Here is a 23,740-nt window from a genome sequence, read left to right on the forward strand (position 1 = left end):
ATATCTTCCAGACCTTGCAAACACTTCCAAAATTTAAATCATTTCCTCCCGCACTGACTCACCTTCCTCTATTCTCTACTGGCAACACCATTATTCATCCAGTTGTGCAATCCGTTTTCCCCTCCTCTGACTGTCCACATCAAGTCAGAAAAAGGATTTTATTGATTTTACCTGTGATAAGTCTCTTGAATACATCAACTTCTTTCTAGTTTCATCATCTCCACATTAGTGTAAGCCCTCATCTGTGGACTCCAAATTAGTCTTCTTGTCACTAGAATAGCCTCCAAAATATCTCCCATACCACTATTGAAATCTTTCCAGAAAATAGACTTGAGCATGCTATGTTTCTGCTTAAAACTCTTTTCCCCTCTCATAAGATGGATTCTTAACATGGCATGTGACTCTTCATACTGAGCCAGGCTTTGATTTCCAGCGTCATCTCCTATTTTTCAATATCACAACCTACATTGTTTGTACCTTAAAATATTTGAAACTTCTCAACTATACTATGTTCCTATACCATTATTTAAATTGTATTGTCCATGTAAACAAAAGAGTGTATGGTGTATGAACTGAAAAGTATAGGAGTAATGCTAACAAACATGGTTATATCAAAGCATAGCTATTATTTTAAGTACATATCTTTTACCTAAAACATAAGTCTCTGCTCCTTCAGCATTGGGCTTCTAAAATCTATACAATAGAGCCTGACATATATATGGATGTCGTTTTAGAAAGAATGCTAATTTGATAAATCCATTGATGGAAAAGTATTGTTGTAACCCACTGAAATAGGAAGTAGATGGCTTTACAAAGATAAATAAATTGGAAGAATAAGTATGAAGTCGATTACAAAATCAAGAACGTTTCATTCAGATCTCAATTCTATTGCAGGTCTTCTTGATACAGTTACATTTTAAAAGTGTTGCTGATTATCAATGTATTATCCTGTTTAGCAATAGCCATTTCCATCAACTTCAATGTTGATTTTAATAAACAAAGTATTAATTTTGAGTATTTACATTTGTATCCCCTCCCCAGGATGCCCTGGTGAATATTCTTTGTGTAATCAATCCATTATGATTAGGGATCTATGGACTACCCCTGAAGGCATGGACTTCTTTGTCTTGAGGCATTGTTTTCTTTTATTGATGAATTGACCAGCACAAAATTATTTCACCCATTTGACAAGCTTCTGCCTGTAAAAACTATCCATCATAAATTACAGTATAATTTTTTATATTGCTTATTTCTTTTTTAGCTCACTCATTATAGTGATATTCTAAAGTTAGGCAACTAAGTAAAAATTAGGCTTTGGGTTTTGGATCCAAATCAAACCTGCCTCCTTGAGCTAATATTTCTTTTCTTTTATTTTCTGTTTGCCCTCTGGGTCTAATTTCTCTGTGTTTACAGTGCATGCAAACATGTTGCTCATTAGTGTTTATTTACTACCACAGGAATCACTTTGAACTCTTCTAATCCTAGTGGAAATGCTTTCCTCAAAATAAACCCAGATCATATTGGGTTTTATCGTGTAAATTATGAAGTAGCAACTTGGGACTCGATAGCTACAGCGCTCTCCTTGAACCACAAGGTAAGAGATAGCAATGGTTAGAAACTTTTATTTTTGTTCTAAGAACAGCATCTTAATGATATTAATTTTTTTCAACATGCTTTGCCTTAAGAATTGTTTTTTATCTCTCTTTCTCCCTCTTCCCAGACATTTTCTTCAGCAGATCGTGCAAGTCTTATTGATGATGCTTTTGCCTTGGCAAGGTGCGTTTTAGAATGAGACTAAATTACTTAAAATACTGTGGGTTTTGTCATAAATCTTTTAAAAATGAATTAAACATTGCAGTAGTAATCAATTTTAGCTTAAAATATCCAAAGCCACTATTTAAAACATTATTGTTTTCCTTAACTCTCTTTTCAAAAGTTCACATGAGCCTAATAGTCAAAATACTGACATTAACCCTTAAGGTATACACAAAAACTCACCTAACCTATTGCCTTTGAGTATGGTTTGTCTATATCAGGATCCTTGAGCTAATTAGAAGTGACATTTGCAAATGATCAAAAGTGTATCTTCATAATTTGATTTAATAAAAAGACAATGTATTTTATTAATTCAGTTCTGTGAGCCCAAGCCCAGTGTAAGATTTTATGGCTAGAATTGTCAAATCTTGTTCAGGTCACTGGGGTAAGAAGAATGAGCTATGGTGCTTTAGAACTGATCAGAATTAGGGGACCATTTGGAAAATTTGACTCTTTTTCTCATAGTCTGAAGGTAACCTGCTCTTTAGAAAAAGTGTAGATTGGGAGAACTAAGTAGTATCCATGGTACCTCTATTTTTTTTTAATTCACATAGTCTTAACACCAGTAATTTAACAAGCATTTATTGAGTTCCTGGCACTTTGCAGAAGCTGGGGACACAGCCAGTTTTATTTATCGGGCTTTGTAGTGACCTCATTCTAGATATGAGCAATGTACTAAGAATGAGGAGCCACTTCCCTCAGTAGCCTCCCATGGCCTCTTCCTCTGGATTGGGTATCCTTCTTATGGGACCCTACATTTCCTCATAATATTTTATTGTTACTGTTTATTAACTGTGCATTTCACCCATCAAACTGAAGGTTCATGAGGTTAGGCACCCAAACCCAGCTCCTGACTGTATGTGGCCAATAATAGTTGATACTAAATACTGACTAAATAGAGAGCTGGAAGGATAGTATAGTAGTACTAAAGGCATGGGGAAACTATTTTACATAGAGTTCCTAGATAGTATATTGAAAGTCAGAAAACCTTGACATATTTCAAGGAAGGAATTACGGGGTTCGAAAACAGGCTCTTGAACCCCATTAAAATCCTGGTTCCATATAGCCTTAAGTAAGTCTCTTAACCTCTCTCTGGCTCAATTTTCTTATCACCAAAGTAGAGATGACCTTATAAAACTTCTGTGAGGAATAAATGAGATAATGGACATAAAACACTTAAAAGATTATCTGGCATGTAGAAACTCAATACATTGTATTACATGACCAAAATGCATCAACCATTAATTAGTAGTGAAGATGCGTTTAGAAGAGCTCTTCTGAATTTATAATCTACACTCGTTTTGTAGCTAATAGACAATATGATGTTCTAGTGAATCTCCAAGTTTAACCTCCTGGATATCTAATAGATTATTTTCACTATATTGCAGTATACCACTCACTCATTTAATAAATAAACATTGGCGACTTACCATGTGCCAGGCACTGTGTAGAATAGAATCTGGGAAATTAAATGATGAAATAAGATGATCAATAAGTATTTTAAAACAGAATCATTTAGTTTTTATTTTTAAATTGTCCTGTTCCAAAGCTCAGCTTCTTCACTGTTAGAAATTACAAAGAACTGTACTATCTCTACAGTTTAATTTGCACCACGATGAAGGAGGTCCTTTCTATTCCAAGATGAAGTGAAAGCCTCTTGAACAGCTCTCTCTGAGGAACTGAGTATAAAGCAAATAACTTACACTACTGGAAGACTTTCTCACATTTGCTCAGCTCCTTGGCCACAGCCCCATAAAATTGTGAAGAGCTGTGGAGAGGAAGAAAATGAAACAAATTTGAAATTCAAAACATATGTAGGATCACACAAGAGAGGTAGAAAATACCTGTGCTATCACCTGGCTCAATGATGTTCTGCAGCACATGAGGAAAATGGGACTCGGAGAGAAACAGACTCAACCAGCATTGGTTAGAGCCAAGAGGACAGCTTCAAAGACCACTTAAGCTAAGACCACTATAAAGCTTTGGTGGAGGGGGTGGAAGAGAGAAGAAATGTGTAGTTAAATAGGTGAGCAACTGTGGCAGGATTAGAATTTACACAAATCTACTGAGGGATTCAAAGGAATGTAGTAACCATTATATTTAATAATCAGAACTAAATGATACATCTAAAAATAAATGTATTTTTTATTCACCTGTCTCTTCCAACTTGATCTGAAGAGGTAGTACTCTTACTGCCCTGGCTGGGCATATGACTCTTTTGGTCAAGGTAAGAAATTTACCCATCACCACTAGTTCATCCAAACTCTCTCAATTCCATAATTTGCTCAGTCAAGTAAAATCATCAAAGCTTTCTAATTCATTTAAAGCTTCTCCCTGCCGCCAGCTTAGGCCAGGTTCAGGCCAGTCACCTGCAATGGGAATGGGGTGATTGATTTCCTCTTCATTTCTCTGCTTGAAACTTCTACCTCTCCCCAGTCACCGCGCTGCCTCTGGTTTCTCCAAAGTTAAGGCAAAGAGAACAGAGAGGGAGAGTAGGTGAGAGGGAGAAAAATCCAAATGTGGTGCCTACTTTTGGTCCTCTCTGAACTTTGTTGATGTTTAATGCAGATTCTTTTCCTTGTATTGTGTTTTTATGGGATTTTTGTCACCCATATCCATTCCATTGAGAAGGATCTTTCTCCTGCAGTTTCCTTGAGGTGGGCAGGTGGACACTTCTGACCCACTTCTGGTCCATAGGAAGTTGTCATGTATGCTTTGCCTTGGCAATATTTGGAAGAACAGGCCACCCCATGCAGTCCCATCTCTTCACTCTAAGGCCAGAGTAACAGCCAAATAGCCTCTCATCTTTTAGATTTCTCAGGGTGTCAGACACCAAGCCATGGTGCCTCCAAGTTCCAGGAGACACAGGTAAACCTCTTCGAGTGGTCCCACTGAAACCTCTCTCCTGAGCCTTAATTAGACAGAAAAACATCTGGTCCCCTAGCCCTTGGAGGGGAGAGCATTTACAGTGTACTCAGTATACTGACAGCACTCTTCGAAAGGCCTCCACTAAAATGTCTCTCCCTAGTTTCTCCAACATCTTTTATAGGCTGGTGGTGGGCTATCAGCAAAGAGTCCCACGGTCCTGTTCTTGACCATGTTAGTCCTGCTTTGGGGTCCTGCGTCTTTCTTTGGAGCATTGGAGCATAGGACTTAGTCTTGGGGCCTTGCCAAAACAGACACGGAAATAATTCTTCCCCCCACTCCACCCCACCCCATGCTTGTTACAATAGTTTTTGTTGTTTTTTGTTTTCTGTTTGCAATGACTTTATATTGTCCTCTTCCGCCCACTTCTTGCTACAGCCGGGAGAGGGTGGGTGATAACGTAAGGGAAAGCAGAGTGTGCTGGCTGGCAAGGCTGTGGGTGGGGGCAGGAGTCACTAGGTAAGGGAAGAATGGCAAAGAGAACAGCTGAAAGGACCACCTAAGCTAATGATCTAAGCAGAATTTCAGCCAGGTTTCAAGGACCACTGGCTCCAAGGATATCCGAGGTAACGACCATGTTAGCAAATAAGAACCAGCAGGTGAACATCAGTCAAGCCAAAATCATGGACCTTAGATACAAACATTTTTGTAAGTGTTTGCAGAGATGACCAGAGAACAACACAGAACTCTATAAGCAACTTTTCCCATCCTCTCATGGACTTCCCTTAAAGGAAGTGAGAAGATGGGGAATGGGCAAAGAATCCAAAGGTGATTTAGTTAATTGCAAAATGACTGCTTTAAGCCAGAAACCTGAATTTAATTGGCAAGTTCAGTTGAGTGACTAGACAGCTGGGAACTTTTTATGCCCTTCACACCACCCGAAAAACTAGCCAAAGAACCCAAGCACATGGGGTCAGTTTTACTCCCCCAGGTACCTCTCAACCATTTTTATTGTCCCTCTAGAGAGCCATGTTTGACAAGGCACTATACTTAACTACTTAACTTAGGCTTCTCTAAGAAGGACTGTGCAGTCTTTCAAAATTGCACTCAGGAAAACAAAGAACAAACCTTCTGCTGTAAGAGTCCCCTAACCTTCCTAGGTGCCTTAGCTCAATATAGAAGAGCAAGAATGCTCTCATATGACCTTTGTCCTCTTCTCCATTTTATTTGGTGGAAATTTTAAGCTACAGCTTCCAACCTCTCTACACTATGGAATATAGTAAACTTTCATAATTTAAGTCCCCCCTCTCCAGGCTGGGCTCTGACTATATAAACAGAATATTTTTGAACAAAGAAAATTCTCAACCAAGTCTGGCCTTCAGAATTGCTGTTTGCCTATGGACTTAAATGGAGTTTGAGACCCAAAGTTGAGTAAGAATGCTAGCAGTCTTGAGTTGAGTTCCCTAGAAGCAGGGTCAGAAACAGAGGTTCTTGTACTAGTGGTTTCTTGAGAGAGTAATCTCCTGAGACAGGGAGTAAAAAAAACAGGACAGGGAAGTGGGGAAAGCTGAGCTGATTTCAAAAGGTTCTAAAATTCTTTCGAAAGGGGAAGAAAGTGGATTCTTTAACCTTTAAAATATCAATAGTATCTTCAAATTTTCTAGAAGAGAAAAATTTACTTTTTTAATGAATATTACTGGGAAGTATATAAGAAAGAAGATGTTATAAAAGACAATAAAAGTTCAATTTGAATGTTTTAAGCATTCAGGATTAATGAGTACTGTTATTTATGTTTCTTCTTCATAAGCAAATGTAAATAATTTCAACAAAATACATTTATAATGGTGAATTTATATGTTATAATCCACTTGGGAACCTAAAATTTAAAAGTTTCTATTTGTCAATATTAACTGTACAGCTATATAGGCTTTTGTTTTATTTGAAATTTTGCTGTTGTGCTTTTTCAAATGTACATCTTAATGCCTTTCTTCCTCCTTACTATTGAATGTATGAAAGTCCTACTATATAATTTTGGACAAAACTTTTTGATTGGGCTTCAACCAATAAATGCAATTCCTTGATTGTTGAACGGAAGAATCCTTATTAACCTGGAATGCTTTGATCGCCAAAACTTTCAGTTAAATGGAAACTAAAGTCTGTGGTTTTTAATTAACTGTGGGTTTGTTTTTTTTTTTTGTCTTTCTCAGAGCTGAACTTCTAGATTATAAGGTGGCTTTGAACTTGACCAAGTATCTCAAAAGGGAAGAGAATTTTTTACCATGGCAGAGAGTAATTTCAGCTGTAACCTACATCATTAGCATGTTTGAAGATGATAAAGAGCTATATCCTATGATTGAGGTGACGTTAATGCTATGGTATCTTATGAAAGTAAATGTTTAGCCATTAGTAGAATAGGATGCTTTCTGAGAGAAGGAGCTCTTGGGGACGTAAACCATGTTTGCTTGCCAGGTGGAATCAAAAGAAAGTGCAATGACTTGACTAATCAAAGCAAAACTATGCCGTCTATTCTTTTTCAATTTGAAGTACATCAGAATTTGTTGTTCTGCATACATACCACTTAGGTGCATTTTAGTGTTAGAAGGAATACAACAATTAATATTTTACTTAAAATATACAACATTTTAAACAGTAAATACTAATTAGATCTTTTTTAAAATGGACTTTATCCATGTTTCATTTAGAAAAATGAATTATTCTTCTAAAATATAATATTATATCTTCTTATTCTTACTGCTGGTATTTCCACACTGAGATTTTATTATATGTAGTCATTCTAAATACCGTTTCTTTGCTTTGTGATTTCTGTAGCACATACATAGGACACTTGTAATTTTAAACAAATTCTGGATTCAAATCTCTAGCTCTTCTATTTACAAAATGAAAGATCTTGAACAAATGATTTAACATTTGTGAGTCTTAATTTCCTTTGTACATTAGGAATGCCAGCACTTGCCTGCCTACGGTAATGGGATAGTGAGGATCAAATAATATGAAAGTGCTTTGTAAAACCTAAAGCAATATACAAATATCAGTTGTTTTTATTATTTCATATATGCTTAAACAATCTTCTTAGTGCAGAAAGTACGTTGAGTGTTTTCCTATTTATTACATATGTTAACTAAGAAATAGGGGTTAAAAGGGCCTTACCCAAAGTTTTATAAAACGTTACAGGAAGGTCCAGGACGGTTTATATTTTCAGGATTGAAAAAAATTGCAATGTGATAAAAATTAAATACATTGTTTTTCTAAGGACAAGGGCAAAGTTCTCTGAATTAGTAGGAAAACAGATTATCACAGGGGCTGCTGAGTATAATAATTGGGATACTACTGATATGTAGTAAATTATTACCTATTGTACATAATGCTTTTATTTCAGGAATACTTCCAAGGTCAAGTGAAGCCTATTGCAGATTCTCTGGGATGGAATGATGCTGGAGACCATGTCACAAAGTTATTTCTCACTTTTTAACAACTAAAATTCATTTAACATTTGTTTTTTGTTTTAAGACTTGTTGAAAAGTGCTTAAGGCCCTGGATTTGTGTTTGTTTGTTTTTTAAGGTTACTCCGTTCCTCCGTCTTAGGGTTTGCGTGCAAGATGGGAGACAGAGAAGCCTTGAACAATGCTTCCTCGTTATTTGAGCAGTGGCTAAGTGGGACTGTAAGGTGATTACTCACGTTGTTATGTTTAGAAGACACAATTGAGAAAAGAGTAGTTGAAATCTCTGAAACACTGTTTCTTCTTCTAGTCTTCCCGTAAATCTCAGGCTTCTGGTGTATCGGTATGGGATGCAGAACTCTGGCAATGAGATTTCATGGAACTACACTCTTGAGCAATACCAGAAAACTTCATTAGCTCAAGAAAAAGAAAAACTGCTCTATGGATTAGCATCAGTGAAGAACGTTACTCTTTTGTCAAGGTAAGTTGGGCTTTTATTTCACATATATAAATGGTATTTAATAGTTTATGTGTCACAGTCTCTTTAAGAGTCTGATTAAAGTATGATGTTTTGTTGCCAAAAAAAAATCCATTAAAAGTTATTTTCCCTGCAAGAAACAAACTATCCATGTAAGACTGGCCTAAACAATAAGGAAATGTAATCTCATATGAACACATTCTGGAGGTAGTGTTGTGTGGAGTCCAGTTGTGTGCAGCGGCTCAACATTTTCACCCAGGACCCAGACTCTTCTCTTTCTGATTTTCAATGATCGACATGTTGGATGTCTCATGACTTCCAGAGCTTGAAACATTTTGTTTTTACACAAACATGTGTAATGGAAGTAGAACAGGAGCAAAAGAGTTTCCTCACAAGGCTCTGTCTCTTATGTCAACAGGACAGTTGTCTCCAATTCCCCTCATAATCCAGAACTGGGTCACCCTTCATCATTGTGAGTCACACTCTGGGTCTACTACTTGATACTTTGCTCACTAGGGTGAACTTGAATTCCTTTGGCTCATTTGAGCCAATTAGAATTGCCTGGGACTGGGGTTGAAGTCTGTTTTACCTAAGATCAAGGATATCTAATGGTATCAGAGCAAAACTGGGCTCTGATACCATTAGTGAGTAGAGAAAGAGGAGTGTCTGCCACAAATGTATTTACGCTTTACTCAGAAGGCACAAAGCTCATCTCTGACTCATTTCCCTTTCTGCCTTTATACTTGAAATCAACAAGCTTCTTCCTTAATTCATTTTTTGCTTAGTTATAGTGTCTGAGTTATTTACTTCATTTATTTAACCAACACTTATGGTGTCCTTTCTATGTATAGATATATAGATTGTGGAAATAAAAATGAATAAAACATGAATAAAAATGACATCTATCCTTGAGATACTTATAGCTTCATGGGAGAGGCAGAATGTAAACAGTAAATTACAATGCAATACCAATTTAAAAGGACGACCAGAAGCAGTTTGCTTTTACCAGGTAGAGCCAATAATATACCTCCGGCCTCTTTCCTCCGGGCTATATATTAATTCTCCTGCTCTCTGCCATGACAGTTCATCAAGAACTTGATCATCTTGGCTGGGCATAGTGGCTTATGCCTATAATCCCAGCACTTTGGGAGGCTGAGGCAGGAGGTTTTCTTGAGCCCAGGAGTTCAAGACTAACCTGGGCAACATAGTGAGACCTCGTATCTATTAAAAAAAAAAAAAAGAACTTGATCATTTTCACATTTCACAAAATATCACTAATTCGTTACTTTGATGGCATTGTGCTGATTGTATTTGGTAAGAAAATTAGCAAGAACTTTAGATGCCTTAGTAAGAACCTTGTGAACTAGGGGATGAAATAAATTCAGGATCCCACCACTTTAGTGCAATTTCTGGAAGTTCAATAGTTTAGAGCATATCACAACATTCCCTCCAAAGTAAAAGAAATTTGTTGCACCTTGACTGACATGCCACAGAAAAAGATTATTTTAGTGGGCTTAGTAAACTTTTTTTTTTAATTTTGGAAGCAACATGTCTCACATTTGAGTGTGTTACTTTAACCATTTACAGAGTCTTCCGGTTTCAAATAATGACTGGAGTAAAGGAAGATTCTGCAGCAAGTCCAGGCTGCAACACTAGCTTCCTTGGAACCCCTTTCTTATTTGAAACATGTGATTGATATGTTGTATTTTCACATAAGTAGATTTACCCACACAATTGCAAGTGCAAAGAAAATGTAGGACCTTGATTTTCTATCTGATTATTCCCAAGAGTCCTCACACTGTTGGGTGATGAGCCAGTGAGAGGGAGAACAACTGATGTTGACTATTTTTGTCTGCCAGTCTAGTTTTTAAACGAGTTGTTAAACTATAATTCTCATTGAAATGGTCTCTTGGAGTAAATGTTCAGTCTTCTAGAGTTCCTTCCCTTCCTCATGGTCCTTCTGCACAGGGAGACATGCCACCCTTGTGGTGATGGAGAAAGAGACCTCTGATTTTTGCTGCTTTGGCCTTAAGGTGCTTACCTATTTTGGTCTGGGCCAGAGTCCACTGAGTTTTCATTGATCACATTTTACCTTCTGGTGCACTATCTGTCATCCAGAGATGAAAGCAGTGGTCCCAGTCACTTGCTTTTCTGTTCATGAAGTACCTGTGCTGTATGTACGGTATTTTTGTTTTCCCATCAGGTCTTCCAGCATCCCTGCCTCTTATTGCTAGGCTGAAGAAACTGATAGGTCCCCATAAACAGGACCCACAAGTCAAAGGAACCAGGATCATTACCTTAAACTCAGTTGTATATTCACCTCACCTTGCCTACGATGTACTATCACTCTCCCATGCCATTTTGGCATAGCACAAAAGTACATGCTGAACTATAGACCTGTTCTTAAGGGGTTGTGTTTTCCAGTTTCTCATGTGGCATGGACTTTATTTAAGCTTGAGTTTTCTCTAGTCTCATTTAGGGTAAATTTCTATGTCAAGTATGCTAAGGGTCTTGATATATTAATAAAAGCATACATAATTTAGAAATATATTTTCTTTTTGACAAAGGCTGACTCTCAGAGGCTCACAACTCAAGTTGAACAGTGATCCCTTTGCTGTAGTTATTATCTTATATCTTCCTAAAGATATAAATGAATTAAGCCAATAGGTAGGATGCCATGGGGCAGCAAGACTTGAGTAACATGAAAATACATCTAATTTATCAGTAGTAGATATCTATGTTTGAGGTTCCCTTGTCACAGTGAATAAAATGTGTGCTGACCTTATTTGGAAACACTTTTTCCATACAATATACACTTGTAAGATCTTGGGCTAGAAATGCTACTCTAGGTATAGCTATGGCATACAATTAAATCTATCCATTTAGTCATTTAATTTATCTTGTACTTATTTGTATTCTTAATTATTGCCAACTAATATAACCATATAGGTTACATTATAGGATTATTTCTTACAATCTAGGGAAGAGCAAACAACTGCTTTCCTATAGAATATAAGAGCATAGATACATTCTCTTAATTTACTGGCTTCTTTTAAAAATCCAGTGGGATAATAGGTAAGCGTGTGAAGTACTCTATTCAATAAATGCTGTTTTAAAATATTAATGGTTAAAATTCTGTGTTTTAAAATTGTTTTTGGTGTTTCTAAAATAATATAATTTTAAATGTTTTATAGTTTACATTCCACTAGTTTTTAAAATCATAGGTTGGTCTTTAAAAACAGTTAAACATATCAGAAAATTTTAAGTTGTCTTTCATCATTTGTCATATTTAATTAACTTTGTCAGTTGATACCTCAAGAATTGAATTGCTGGCATGAAAACTATTTTGTATTGGAATTTAGCTAAGGGTGAACATTAAAAGTTCACTTTGAATTGTTTTTCTGTTTGGCTTCTCTTAGGTATTTGGATTTGCTCAAGGACACAAACCTTATTAAAACTCAGGATGTGTTTACAGTCATTCGATATATCTCATATAACAGCTATGGGAAGAGCATGGCCTGGAATTGGATACAACTCAACTGGGACTATCTAGTCAACAGGTGGGATGATCTGATAATGGTCTGCTGTTCTCTTTGTTTCATACTATCTACTGGTTCCTTCATTTTTCTTTGGGCCACTGTCTCTGACATCTATACAATATCTAAAATGGCATATTATTAGAGGTAAAGGATCATGGTATTGTCCTTCCAGGGAAGCAACATACTAGTTAATTTTAAGAACAATTTTTTTCTGGAAATTGTTGTTTCAACTGACCTATAGGATTCTGAGATCTGGAAGACTAAATTCCATTATTTTTTGTTTGGTTAAAACAAGTTAATACAATTCTGTCTGTTGTGCTAGTACCTAGCATAATGCCAGGCACATATTTAGTTCTCAATTAATGTTTGATGAAAGCTAGATAAAAATTATTGGACCTGGGTTCAAATTAGAGTTCTATATCATACTGAGCTTATGTAGGTGATAACTATTACCTATCCTGACCAGATAATGAAATTTCAAGTATTTTGAATGGTTCTTAAAAGGCAATTATATTTCCTAGGCAATAGAACTTTTAAAATGGGAACTAGCAAGGACAAGAGCAAAATCAATTAAAGAGATGCCTTTCCAAAATTCATATTTCCTCAGCCCTGTGCAGAAGAAAGATTGCTGCTCTTGGTTCTGATACTCTAAATATAACGCACAATTCCCATCCAAAAGGCAGTTCTTTGACAGAGTATAAAATAGAATATAGAATAAACGTATGTCCCAAATAAACGTATAAACATTGATGAAAGGACCTTTACCATCTGTAATCCCTACATCAGGAAATAGCCTGTGTTATCTCCTCTGAATCTCTCCTGTCAATCCAGCGGCACTGTCTCATTGATAATGACTGCCTTATGAGAAATACCAACTCCAATTATAACTTTTAATTATTTTCTCTTTTCTACCCCACAACTCACCAGAGTGCTATTATGTCCATTTACATTTCTTTTCCTTCTCAGATTCAGATTCTACCTCTAGCTCCCAACCAAAATACACTACATTGCTTCTGCCTATTTGTGATAAATTTTTATCTTTTCTATTCTTGTAACTATTGAGTGTCACTGTTCATCCATCTCTATGAAGATTGGTTGGTGTGCATGTGAGTGCGTGTACGTGTGTGTGTGCACGCACACATGTGCATTGTTCATCTGATTGTTTAAATGAAATGCTTAATTTAGAATGAATGAATATATCTATTAAGAATATGTTATTATCTAGATGTAATAGTTTATAATGCATATAAACTGAAAAATATATGGCTAGTGATAAATACTGCGTATTTTGTTTTAATTGAAAAGACCATAAAACTATCTCTTTTCCTGTGGTGTATGGTGCAGGAAACCTATGTAGATGAAGCACAAAAGTTACTTTTGAGTTATTATGAAAAGATAAGTAAATAATGTTTTATTTTGCATAAAATGGCCATTAACTTATTGTTTATTGAATAAATATTTCTCAAGGCCTATTTGAGTAGCTATGCTGTGATTTATTTCAAGTAATGCATTTTTCATTTTTAAAAATTTTTCATTTTTAAAAATTAGTTGTTTCACTTCAGGAAAATTAAGAAGTAGAAAAAAATAGGTTTTACCTTGTCATAAAGTTTATAAGCATCTGGCCTTAAAATAAATGTATTAGGCTTGAGAAATTGATTATTTTTCAAGATAAAAAAAGAAGATAAACTATTTCCAGAAGTGTTCCAAAACTCTTGCCCAAGGCTTTAGCATTTCTTCATAATCTAATGATCTAATTCTCATGAGATATTATTTCAAATGGCCCCAAACATAAAATTACATAATAACCACATGTTTAATACACACAAACACCCAATATTAATTGTACTTGGCTTGAATAAACAGAATTTCCCTATGAAAATTGCATAATAAAAATTAAACAAAAATGAGCCAAACTTTATCCAAATATTTCCAAACACTTGAACATTTTCCAAATTTCAGGATGAATAGTTTTACTATCTCCATTTCTGAACAATTTATTGTCATCCTGAAATAAATAAGCTTCTATTTAAATAAAGCTTTTGTCATGTGATTTTTATGACAACTGATGGCTACACTACTAATGTCCTTGTCAATTTGAGACTTAGCCACAAAGTCCTAAAGATACTTCAGAAATTATTCTTTGCTTTCGTTTCTTCCAATAAACTCTTAGATGAAACCGTGAAGTTGAGTTGACCCAATAATAATGTGGTGTGATTTTAGTTTATGATGGTAGATGAAAAATTAAATCAATAGGACATGATTGAAACCCTTCAAATACTACCTCATAAACCAAACAATTTAATAAGCACTTAAAAGTTTTCTGTGTATTAAAATTATTTCTTTGGATAACATAATAATACTTGTATAAATGTTAAATCCAAGAAGACAATATTTGTAAATTTTTTTCAAATTATTTAAAATATAATTAAATCCTTATTTTAGTTTTTAAAAATAACCAATATGATAAGCATGCAGTATATTTTCCCTTATTTTCTATACTTTATACGATATTAGTTTCCTGGGGTGTACATATTTTGTTCTGGCATTTCTGGTATTTAAACAAGTAGTTGCAGTTTTCACTCAGCATATTCATTGCTAATTTCTAAATATGTCCTTTAGACAAAACAGAAATAAATATTACAGAAATTATAGAAGGTCACTGAAAAAATTGTTTTATTAGCTGCAATTAGCAGACTTTCTTTGAATCTATAGAATCTCATCAAAGCAACTCAGTGTGATTTGCTTTTTTAAATTCCTATTTTCTTATCATGAAACTGATATGTGTTTTTTGCACAAAATGCATACAAACAAAAATAAGAGTACAAAAATTACCTGTAATGCAACCACCAAGAAATAACTCCTATTGTCGTATTACTGTTTCTCCTTGAGTTTTTCTATGGCTGTTTACTTAATTTACAGAAATGGAAACATATTACAAATATGGTTTATAACTTGCTTTTTTTCCTCATCATCCTATATTATGGGTGTCTTTTCATGTCTTTAAGTGTGCATCTTCAATGTCATTTTGAATGGCTTAATAATGTTTCAATGTGTACATATATCTTAGTTTATTTAGCCAATCCCTATATGTTGGACAATAGAACTGTCCCCCTACAACTCTACGTAGTGTATTGATGAACAGTCTTGTACACTGAATACTTCATTGTTTTTTTTAATGTCCTTGACAATTTCTTTAGAATACAAGTCATGGTAGAAGTAATATATTGGTTGAAAAGATGTGTTTATTTTTAGGGTTTCTGATAAATGTTGCAGAATTGCCATTCTAAAAACTGTTGCTAATAACTGCCTATTTTCCCAACCCTTTTCAATTCTCAGTGTTGTTATTTTTACGTATCTTTGTTAATTGAATATATGAAAACTGATACCTCATTTTAAATTACATTTCTTTCATCCAGTAAATATTGTGGAGCGCCTACTCTGTGCTAGGCATTATGACTGGCATTGGGAATGCAATAGTAAGGAGAAACAGACCTGGTTCTCTGTCGTCATGAAGCTTTGAGTAGAGACAAACTTTAAGTAAAGAGTCACACAAATACATGTATACTTTATTATACATAAATTATTAAAATATAAAAAAGTTAAGGTCTTAGGCAAAAATGTTATTCAAAATGGTAGACCATGGAATCTAAACTACATAAAGAAATAAATGCAAGAAAAGGAAGATCTGATGGTTTAAGAGATAGTAGGGGTGGGAATAGTCAAAGGGCCAGAAGTCCAGGTAAAGTGAAAGAACAGTCACAGTGGAAACTGAAAGATATAACATGTCATAGAGGGTGAATAAACTAGCAATTTTAGAGGCAGATGACTTATGGATGATCACAAAGTATCACAGGAATTTGGTGGCTGAAGTCGAGTGAAGAAAATATCATCGGAAATAAGGTTAAGGAACTAAGAGAAGAAGTGTTATATTGTTCATCTGTGTGGACCTGGAAATTACCTAGAATGATGGCATGGCTTGGAGGAGTCAGGTACCAGAATGTATCATTAAATGCGAGGGAATAACATAAGGGAATAGAGGTTTTTAAAGAGGCTGGAGGAATGCTGGTCTGAAAGCAGCAATGGGGAGCATGAGCACACTGACTCTATTTCCTGACCCGATGCTACAAAGGATGTGGGAATAGAAACATTCTCTAAGTGAGAATGAGAAGTAGCGTTCCCCGTAAAGGGACAGTTCCAGAGGGCTAGGTGAAAGGGTTCAAGAGCCTGGGGAGATCTAGGAAATGTGTCAGAGGCAAGAAAGTACACACGTTTAGGGGCAGCATTACTAATGCCTCACAATCACATTTTAGATAATGACTGATGACATTAGGGATGAAACAACATATTGGCTTTAAATTCAGTGGCATCTGTGATAAGAGTGGGCACTGGACCTGGTACACTGAAATCATGCTTGATTACTAGAACATTTTATTCTTTTCCCATTGGTACATTTTCATTCCTTTGCTAAATTCATGCTGGCATATTTCTCCCTGTTACCAATTTGTAAGGGTTCTTTATATGGCAAAAATATTTGCTCTTTATCATATATATTACAATGATTTGCTCTCAATTAGTATTTGGCTTTTAATTTTGTATATGGTAGGATTTTTTTTTTTTTGTATAAAACTCTTTTGTTACCCAGACTAGTCTTGAACTCCTGGGCTCAGTGGATCCTGTCATCTCAGCTTCCCAAGTCACAGGGATTACAAGGCCAAACCATCACCTCCCAGCTCAGTATAAAAGTTTTTAATTTGCATAAAACAAACTATCAGCTTTTATCTTCATGATTTCTGGTTTTGCATATATATATATATAGGAATGGAAACATTTAATACTTATAAAAATTATATATAGTATATATATAAATTTTTTTTTGAGACAAGGTCTCACTCTGTCATCCAGGCTGGAGTGCAGTGGCGCAGTCTTGGTTCACTGCAGCCTCGACCTCCCCAGTTCAAGCGATCCTCCCACCTCAGCTCTGAAAGTAGCTGGGACCACTTGTGGGGTGCACACCACCACGCGCCCAGCTACTTTTTGTATTTTTGTTAGATATGGGGTTTTGCCATGTTGCCCAGGGTGGTCTTGAACTCCTGACCTCAAGCCATCTGTCCACCTTGAGATCGCAAAGGGCTGGGATTACAGGCGTGAGCCACCGCACCCAGCCTGTAATAATTTTTAAGTGTAAAATTTATCCTATTGCTGTGTACATATTTTCTTGTATCCCTCCTCAACATTCCAGGGGTTTAAGGTTTATACATAATTTTGTGGGTTTCTTGCACTGTGATTAGTTGTGATGAGATTTTTTTACCTCTATCACAACCATTTGTGGTCTATACGGAAACTTCTGACTCTTGTTTTTTATGAAAGAAAATGCAAAAAGAGCAGGGATAGAATATCATCTTTAAAATTCTGTCTTGGAACTTAGCTTTAGGTTTCTTTGCTTAGGCAGACTGATATAGATCATAACCCCCAAATGCCAGCAACTAATAAAGCTTTTTGAAAGCAGAATAAATAGCCTATATTTAAATTTCTGTACCAGTAGGAAGATGCATAGAGTATTAGGATAATGATGCTGGAGGTGTTCTGCCGTAACGGAAACATAGAAAGGCAGCCGCTGAAAGGGCGTGTGTGGGTAATTAGTTCTCACTACGGTTAGACTCCTGAAGTGAGTGGTCCAAGTTGTTAGCGTGGTTCTGCTTTGTGAGGCCAGGCCAGTATCCTATCTGCATGGCTGAAGCTGAATCACTGGTATGTACATGTTCTAGCTTGGGGGAAGAGGAGAAAAAAACCAAGAAGTCTAGCAATTTCCCTTTATTTAAGCAAGGAGGCTGCAGTTGAACATTGTGCTAATGTTCTGTTGGTAAGAATTGGGTTACCTGTGGACATCTAGCTATGAGAGAGCCTGAGAAACAGTCTCTAGCAGGGCGCTCATGTGTGCAGGAAGAAAAGAACAGATTTGGGGACTACAACAAGCAGTCTTCCATATCTGAGAGGGTCGTTTCTATTTGTCTACCAAAAGAAGTGCAGAGTTTACTAAGAATTTATCTTGAATAGAATGATTTTAAGTAATATGGGTTTTCTTACTGTGTTTTGCTTACTTTGAAAGTTACTTTTAAAAACTATGAAATAAAAAGGAAACATCTGCATTTAGAGAAAATATGTAACATTCTGAGCACTTACACTTCCTTTTACTCTAAATTTCTCTCCAGATATACACTCAATAACAGAAACCTTGGCCGAATTGTCACAATAGCAGAGCCATTCAACACTGAACTGCAACTGTGGCAGGTATGAAGATAAATTCCCCTGCATTTGTCCAGGAAGGAGCAGAATGAAACTTTTTTTAAAAAAATTTTACTTTAAGTTCAGGGATACATGTGCAGAATGTGAAGGTTTCTTACATAGGTACACATGTGCCATGGCGGTTTGCTGCACCTATCAACCCGCCATCTAGGTTTTAAGCCCCGCATACATTAGGTATTTGTCCTAATGCTCTCCCTCCCCTTTCTCCCCGCCACTGACAGGCCCTGGTGTGTGATGTTCCCCTCCCTGTGTCCATGTGTTCTCATTGTTTAGCTCCCACTTATGAGTGAGAACATGTGGTGTTTGGTTTTCTGTTCCTGTGATAGTTTGCTGAGGATGATGGTTTCCAGCTTCATCCATGTCCCTGCAAAGGACATGAACTCATTCTTTTTATGGCTGCATAGTATTCTATGGTGTATATGTGCCACATTTTCTTTATCCAGTCCATCATTGATGGGCATTTGGGTTGGTTCCAAGTCTTTGATATTGTAAATAAACATACATGTGCTGAAATAAACATACATGTGCATGTGTCTTTATAGTAGAATGATTTATAATCCTTTGGGTATATACCCAGTAACAGGATAGAATGAAACTATTTTTTCAAATAGAAATGATATTTTCTCAATTCAAATCACAGAAGACATTGAGAAAGAAAGAATTCTTTTTGGTTTTGTATTTTTTTTTTTTTTTCTTTTATTGTAATTATTATTATTATTATTATTATTATACTTTAGGTTTTATGGTACATGTGCCCAATGTGCAGTTAGTTACATATGTATACATGTGCCATGCTGGTGCACTGCACCCACCAACTCGTCATCTAGCATTAGGTATATCTCCCAATGTTATCCCTCCCCCCTCCCCCCAACCCACAACAGTCCCTGAAGTGTGATGTTCCCCTTCCTGTGTCCATGTGTTCTCATTGTTCAATTCCCACCTATGAGTGAGAATATGCGGTGTTTGGTTTTTTGTTCTTGCGATAGTTTACTGAGAATGATGATTTCCAATTTCATCCATGTCCCTACAAAGGACATGAACTCATCATTTCTTATGGCTGCATAGTATTCCATGGTGTAGATGTGCCACATTTTCTTAATCCAGTCTATCATTGTTGGACATTTGGGTTGGTTCCAAGTCTTTGCTATTGTGAATAATGCCGCAATAAACATACGTGTGCATGTGTCTTTATAGCAGCATGATTTATAGTCCTTTGGGTATATACCCAGTAATGGGATGGCTGGGTTGAATGGAATTTCTAGTTCTAGATCCCTGAGGAATCGCCACACTGACTTCCACAATGGTTGAACTAGTTTACAGTCCCACCAACAGTGTAAAAGTGTTCCTATTTCTCCACATCCTCTCCAGCACCTGTTGTTTCCTGACTTTTTAATGATTGCCATTCTAACTGGTGTGAGATGGTATCTCATTGTGGTTTTGATTTGCATTTCTCTGATGGCCAGTGATGGTGAGCATTTTTTCATGTGTCTTTTGGCTGCATAAATGTCTTCTTTTGAGAAGTGTCTGTTCATGTCCTTTGCCCACTTTTTGATGGGGTTGTTTGTTTTTTTCTTGTAAATTTGTTTGAGTTCATTGTAGATTCTGGATATTAGCCCTTTGTCAGATGAGTAGGTTGCGAAAATGTTCTCCCATTTTGTAGGTTGCCTGTTCACTCTGATGGTAGTTTCCTTTGCTGTGCAGAAGCTCTTTAGTTTAATTAGATCCCATTTGTCAATTTTGGCTTTTGTTGCCATTGCTTTTGGTGTTTTAGACATGAAGTCCTTGCCCATGCCTATGTCCTGAATGGTATTGCCTAGGTTTTCTTCTAGGGTTTTTATGGTTTTAGGTCTAACATTTAAGTCTTTAATCCATCTTGAATTGATTTTTGTATAAGGTGTAAGGAAGGGATCCAGTTTCAGCTTTCTACATATGGCTAGCCAGTTTTCCCAGCACCATTTATTAAATAGGGAATCCTTTCCCCATTTCTTGTTTTTCTCAGGTTTGTCAAAGATCAGATGGTTGTAGATATGTGGCATTATTTCTGACGGCTCTGTTCTGTTCCATTGATCTATATCTCTGTTTTGGTACCAGTACCATGCTGTTTTGGTTACTGTAGCCTTGTAGTATAGTTTGAAGTCAGGTAGCGTGATGCCTCCAGCTTTGTTCTTTTGGCTTAGGATTGACTTGGCGATGCGGGCTCTTTTTTGGTTCCATATGAACTTTAAAGTAGTTTTTTCCAATTCTGTGAGGTTTTGTATTTTTAAATTGTATATATTTAAGGTGTAAAACATGTTTTTATTTATCTTGATAAGTATACATAGTGAATCGAGAAATAATTCTTGTATCTAATAAAATGTATGCCTATTTTTCTTTCTAAACGTAAAACAATTCAAAGAGCCTCTAAGAAAGTTTAAAAGCTGCGAAAGTTGAGGCGGCGGGGGGCTGAGAAGGCCACACCAGACAGTTCAGCTCATGAAAGTATGAAGCATGGGCAGAAAGTCTCGCCTCTCTTGTAAATGTAACTCTGGAACAAGTTGGTCAAGATTTGATTCCATTCAGAATTCATAGTTTTGCAATTTCAAAACTAATCTCAAATCTTTCAGGCTTCAAATATCTCAAGTCCAAAGGAGGAAAAATGTCTATTAATGTTGAACAGGTAGAGATTGTATGAAGTTTCAATATCTGTGTGTTAGATATTAGAATGCTAAGAGTTTTCTGTATGTTAAAAAACCAAATTATTCTTATTTTTATAGCAAATAATCCTAGTATAGTTGAGTTTGGGGTAGGGCTTTGGAGGTCAGAGGGAGTACAGCACTAATTTTAAGAAAGATCTGTTTTATGAGTCCTTAATAAGTGAACTGAAAGTACATTAAAATACTCCAGACTCCTGGAGTGAAAGGCTAAGCAAAACCATCACTCCATAGGTGAGATTTTCCAGGGAACACCTTGGGGAATTCAGAGAAAATAGAGAAAGCAGCAGAAACAGAAATGGGCATGCTAGCGATTGACATGCTGCCATCCTTCCCCAAAACGTCAGAGCTTATTTTGGCTTGACATGCTGTGGGGATCCAAAAGCCATGGGTAACTATTGCTAATCTGAGAGATGGGTTCCGTCTGAATGATGCGCCAGAGGTATAGCTCAACATTGTGCAGTGATACTGAATTTCTAGGTAAGAAGGAAGCAAATCCAGTTTGTGAATGAAATTTTTAAAGACTAATTTGGCTATAAATGACAATCCTAATTACTCCCCTCTCTTTTCTAGATGGAGAGCTTTTTTGCAAAATATCCACAAGCTGGAGCAGGAGAAAAACCTAGGGAACAAGTGCTGGAAACAGTGAAAAACAATATCGAGTGGCTAAAACAACACAGAAACACCATCAGAGAATGGTTTTTTAATTTACTTGAGAGTGGTTAATGTATTCAAATGTTAAGAGTTTAATTTTGTGAATCTATTGTTCTCCTCTGAAGCATTTGGTGGCCTAATTTACAAGCACGATGGAGAGAGCCTTATAAACAGATAATGCTTTTACTAAGCACTGTGTTTATATGTCTTGCAAAGCCTTTAAATTGTTCCTCTTTGTTTATGAAGAAAGATACTAATAGAGTACTTAATATACTCAGGGATTTCTTCTAAGTGTACTTCATAAGAGATTCTTTACAAACTGAAGATAATGTAATAGTTATTTTAATACCTTTAAATATCATTCTTTGTATCTTAAATCTGTGAAGTAGAACAATTTGGTCTTAGCTTTACATTTTCAGTACCAAAGAAACACCACTTAATCTTCTCTCTTGATTGATTTTTAAAGTTTAAATACCAGTACTTGAGGGACCAATATTACCATCTTAATCTTTATTTTATTATTCAGAATTACACAGACCTAATATCATTTTATTCACATATGTCTTACTACTTTAAATCCTACCAAAGTAACCTGGGCTTAAGTTTTACTTGAGAATCGTATGAATTAGCCAAAAGAATGGCTGACTGTTGCCTTTGCTCTTATAAAATCAATGAGAACTCTTCTCTCCTTTTAAAAATAAATCTAAATGATTATCTTGAAAAAGTATTGTTTTCTAGTGTCACTTGACTCTTGAATAAAAATGACTGCAGTGTTCCCCAAATAATTTAACACATTGCAAATATGATTCAAGAATCTGGCCTTTTTCAGGCTTGGTACTCTCTTCTCTCGCTCCATTCCTTACAAAGCTCCTTCAAATATGCTATGAAATTAGAGGGAACATAGTGCTTAACTCTGCTCCATGGATTTTAGAGGAAAAAAGCTAAATAATTGGAAACTGTTCAGGAAAGAGAGAAGGCAGATTATTTCTTAAAACTAAATGGAATTAGAATTTAGCTTTGACCTCACCTAGCAATCTAAGTGTGAAAATGGGGAGACCTGTGGGCATCCCCAGCATGACTCTGCATATCTGAGCATATATCTCCTTATAGATCAATTTTATGTATAAACCCTTAGATCCTAATCCATACAGAATAGCACTGATCAAATTTATATGCATGACTTGATTAAAGACATAAATTTCATAGAAGCTGGTGGCAAGAATATGTTTAATATGGCACTTGATACCTCCTAGATCCATAATGTAAGTCCAATAGGCAGAAAAGATGGTAAGTTACTATGTTTCAATCTGCTATATCTAGAAAATCTAAATTTATTTGGAACTTTCAAAAATGTAAGGTAATTTAGAATTGGCTTGATGAGAATTGAAGTATATGGAAACAAAACCTTAGCTTTAACTTTATTTATACAATAATGTGCCCTAATCATGTACTCTGAAACTTTATAAACTTTCCTGTTGCTGTTTCTTAATTATCACTTCTCAATCCATACAGCCAAACTAGTAAATTCAAATGTAGACTGGGTCTCGGGTGGCAGATATAGAAGAAGAAATTTCCAGCCCAAAAAATATTAAATATTATTTTAAATTATTTCAGAAGCAAAAACATATTAACATCATAACTTATCAGAAAAACCCCACTATCCTCATAAGACTTAACTTAAAATTCTGACCACAGTCAGAACCAGCACTTGAAGTCTATGTATTGTTTCAGGTAGGACATATTATGAAGTGAGATGGTTTATCCTTCTGTTTTATGAATTTAATAAATTTTAAAAGAAAAATGTTAGTTTAAGGGGGTGGTAAATAAAACAGATTTCAACTTGCCTACAAGACATTCTATTTCATGCCTTTTCCTTTCGTTGTTCTATTTCATTCTATTTTAAGCATTAAACCTGAGAACAAATTCTTTACTTCTTTT

General features: G+C 35.8%; 1 protein-coding gene across 2 annotated transcripts in view; it reads left to right on the plus strand.

Annotated features, from left to right (window-relative positions):
- Window positions 1–22,526, plus strand: part of ENPEP (glutamyl aminopeptidase) — an 88,703-nt gene extending 66,177 nt beyond the window's left edge. Inside the window, 9 exon segments of one of the 2 annotated variants that reach the window (NM_001132893.2) lie at window positions 1,458–1,594; window positions 1,721–1,776; window positions 6,888–7,038; window positions 8,078–8,151; window positions 8,261–8,365; window positions 8,449–8,619; window positions 12,036–12,176; window positions 18,365–18,443; window positions 21,722–22,520. In NM_001132893.2, the coding sequence (NP_001126365.1) occupies window positions 1,458–1,594; window positions 1,721–1,776; window positions 6,888–7,038; window positions 8,078–8,151; window positions 8,261–8,365; window positions 8,449–8,619; window positions 12,036–12,176; window positions 18,365–18,443; window positions 21,722–21,874 (1,067 nt within the window). In that variant the 3' untranslated portion in view covers window positions 21,875–22,520. 2 annotated transcript variants of the gene reach the window in all.
- The last annotated feature ends 1,214 nt before the right edge of the window (window positions 22,527–23,740 follow it).

This window comes from Pongo abelii, chromosome 3, assembly GCF_028885655.2.
Source record: "Pongo abelii isolate AG06213 chromosome 3, NHGRI_mPonAbe1-v2.0_pri, whole genome shotgun sequence".
Lineage (NCBI taxonomy): Eukaryota > Metazoa > Chordata > Mammalia > Primates > Hominidae > Pongo > Pongo abelii.